We start from the raw sequence: 3,685 nt of genomic DNA, 5'->3' as shown, positions 1-3,685 counted from the left end.
CCGGGATTAGTTATACCGCAATTTTCTACTAACCAAACATGGGATAAACTCTTCTTAAATTTAACCCCGGAATTATTTATTTCTTATCCCTCGTACCAAACGAGCCCTTAGTATTACGTTCGTTTAAGGAGTTAAGAATGGTTCCAATACAAAATGCAGTAACTGAATTATAAAAGAGTTCTGCATGAAGCAAGGGCTTTAGTTGCAACTGCAGTGAAGAAATAATAAGAAATATAAATAGGAAAAAAAAAACAGATATGATAACAAAAAATTGAATTACGCTAAAAACAGAACGCAACAGAACAGGAAAAGCCTTGATACTCGGGACTACTTGATTTAATTGCATCAATAAAGCAGTGGTCCCAACAAGTCACTGCTGTCAAGATCTAACTAAATTTGAAAAGTATCCATCTGAAAGTAGCCTGATCAGCGAGAAGATCAGGCTTCCATATAATAGAAACACTGTCATGCATTCTTTCTACTTTCCTGGCATCTACTACTCTTGCAAAATGCCATCAACTGCTCCAAATCAGCTCGAAAATCTTTTTACTAGCAGTTGCATTGACTATGTTGTTGCTTTGCTCCTTGAGCATTTCCTCTTGCGCACGAACATCACCATCCTTCAAAAAGCCACATTGGAATCACCCAAAATAAGAAATAGTTCTTGGATGATCTTAATGATAACTACTAGTTTGAGAATTTGCAAAGAGAAAGATGACAAATTCAGAAGATCCATGCATTTATACACTACATAGTGAAAGGATTACTACAGTGCTGATTCATCTAAAGAATGTGTTGCCAAATTGAAGGATAAATTTCACAGATATCTTAGAAGGATTTAAAAGGCTGCTCAACCCAATGTTACTGCCCATTTGATGCCGTTACTTTCAGCATGCAATGCTAGAATCTCTTTAGAATGAATAATTTTGAGGCATGTCCAAACATCTTTGGTCGAGAATAAGGCTTTTGCATGAATTAGCCCAATCGTGTGAGGTTCTCTAAATGGATGAAGTACTCTAATGTTCTCTGCTACTTTTAATCCTTTTTCCTCTTTAGCCAAAAATGCGGGGCTTTGCCCTAAGATTCTAAAACGAAGGATATTCTTATCTTTCTACTCAAATACAGGGGTCAAACAGAAAGCACTAGCAGCAACTCACAAGCAACGAGTAAGCACCCGCAAGAGATGAAAGTGTTGGATACATATCAAGAACAGCAATAGCAACTTCCTCTGTCACTTGTGGGACCTGCATGCATTGTAATCACTCCATTAAATTGAGCTAATTGATTGAATCCATGGCTAATAAATACACCATTTCCCAAACTTGGCGGAGGTGTTTTTACATAACACCAAATATGCTTAGGTGACCCACCAAAGTACAAGGATATGTCAGCCAAACATATATGCAAATCTCTTCTCTCGTTTCACAACACCCAGCCCCTTAGAAACATCATCAACAAACCTTGCTCTACTTCATACCCAGCCCTCCCCTAGAAAACAACCTTCCGGGATATGAATCAACTAAACAAAGTTGAGCAACAGAGACCTAGATGTACATAAAATTCATGATTGTCACCAAGCAGCAAATTCTAACAACCGAATATTTTAAAACTCATATCTTTATTTGTAAGGGAACTTAAATATTTCCAAGTTAGACGTGAAAATTCCTACCTGCACGAGTTGGGTGGCAAACACATCGCTAACTGTCATTTTATCGAGATCTTCACACTTCCTAATAAACTCATTAAAGCGGGGGCACAGCCTGGTATTGGACCGCTTGTTATCCATGCATTTGTAGTACTGATTGATTGCTTGAGTAAGATAGCCATACTTTCTCAATGTCTCTCCCAAACCACTTGTTCTTAGCACATCAAAGCCCTCCAAGATCTCGGTTGTGAAACAACTAATGCAATTATTGGAAATCAAAAATAGAAATAATAAATAAAGTAAAAAAGAAAAGCAGAAAAGACGTCATTGGTGGATCCAAAAAAACAACTTACGCTGTTTTGATGCTATCGGCAGCAGTACAAGAATTTGGATCTCCTTCAACGACATATATCATCTTCTTGAGTCCACACCTCTTTTCATAAATCAACCGAAAACCCATATTAATTCAAAATACTATTCAATGATAGCATATTAATTCACTACATCTCTTGAATTTTGGGAACCGCCTCATGTAAAAGCTTAAATGGTTAGACAGAGGACACCTTTTTATTTACTTAACAATGCTTTTCACATGCCCCCTTTGCCGGGTCAGATTCTTTTTGTTTACCATGAGCCAACCATGAGGAAATCTTTTCTATGATAGATGTGGGTTAGACTCAAACTCAAGAACTTTCTGTGATCTGGTTGCATAATGAGTTTCATCTAAAAGTCTAAGCTGTCAAAGAAATGACGTTTTTTATTCACTAGTCCTTAACAATGCTGACAAAAAAAAAAAAAATCATTTTCAATACTATTGGATATCAAATTGTCTAATCACTGAGGAAAATTTAGTCTATAACGAAAATTCAAGTACAGATAAGACAAGGATATAGTTGACTGCTCTCTCTCAGTGTGATGAAATAAACTAGTTATCTTTTTTTCTCAAAAATAAGTAAAACTAGTTACTCAATTTACTGTTTACCATTACCTACAAGAGATTAAACGACACTTTTAAATTCTTTCTCCTTTACTAGTGTTAGAACCCGCGCGATGCGCGGATAATTTGACAGAATATTAATCTTATAAAATTATGATCTAATATATCATATTAATTTAATAAATAATAGTTACTATTTTATTATTTAATGTAGTGTACATAAATATAATAAAATATATACAAAATCAAAGGATACAAAGCATTATAGTAATCAAATAAATTGTTTATTCCTTGTTTATTCTTTATTAAATTAGCAAGTACTTAGTACTATACATTACTAATGTGAATTTTTATTAATTTGTCAATTGCCTTAACATTTTGATACTACTTCTCTTCTAGTAGAACATACGTATATCTTTCTTATTCTGGAAATATATATTTTTATACTTATGTTATACTGTTTAAAATTCTTCAATTGTCTAAATTTATCAATAATTTTCTTGAGTGTTATTTATTTATATTTTGTTTATTAATTAATTCAAAATATAATATTATAAAATTATCTTTATGCACCCTTTTCGTACATTCATTTCTACTATAACATTTGATTAGTTTTCTCATTTTATATTTACTGAAAATTTAAATAATATCATTTTTTTTACTAAATTATAATTTTGAATTCATCAAAAGTATAAAGAGATAAGCCTTTTATTATTTTTTATAAAAAACGTACTAATATTTTTAAAAATTAATAAAATGTGTTTTATATATAATATATTATCTTATGTATAATATCCTAATAGTTTCTTTATATTTTTGTATTTTTCATTATGAAATTATGGGTTCTATTTATTAACTAAATTTTCCTAGATGAGAAATTTAATTGGTATATGTATTTTTACGATATCATTTGATTTGTTTATTTTTTTAGTATTCTTCATTTATGACTATTTGTTTATTATGATTTTAGTTATGTGTATATATACAGCTTTTCTCATAATAATTCTAATTATATATATATATATATATATATATATATATATATATATATATATATATATATATATATATATATATATATATATATATATATATATATATAT

General features: G+C 30.9%; 1 protein-coding gene across 2 annotated transcripts in view; it reads right to left on the bottom strand.

Moving 5' to 3' along the window:
- Nucleotides 1-214: 214 nt before the first annotated feature.
- LOC109244384 (crossover junction endonuclease MUS81) overlaps nt 215-3,685 on the bottom strand; it is a 13,222-nt gene continuing 9,751 nt past the window's right edge. Inside the window, exons 12-15 of one of the 2 annotated variants that reach the window (XM_019411466.1) lie at nt 1,999-2,078; nt 1,670-1,901; nt 1,158-1,244; nt 215-620 (exon numbers count right to left, since the gene is read on the bottom strand). In XM_019411466.1, the coding sequence (XP_019267011.1) occupies nt 516-620; nt 1,158-1,244; nt 1,670-1,901; nt 1,999-2,078 (504 nt within the window). In that variant the 3' untranslated portion in view covers nt 215-515. The remainder of the gene's footprint in view (nt 621-1,157; nt 1,245-1,669; nt 1,902-1,998; nt 2,079-3,685) is intronic. The other variant, XM_019411467.1, reaches the window with a different exon arrangement.

This window comes from Nicotiana attenuata, unplaced genomic scaffold (assembly GCF_001879085.1).
Source record: "Nicotiana attenuata strain UT unplaced genomic scaffold, NIATTr2, whole genome shotgun sequence".
NCBI classification, from domain to species: domain Eukaryota; kingdom Viridiplantae; phylum Streptophyta; class Magnoliopsida; order Solanales; family Solanaceae; genus Nicotiana; species Nicotiana attenuata.
This window is presented reverse-complemented; position numbering and strand designations above follow the sequence as displayed.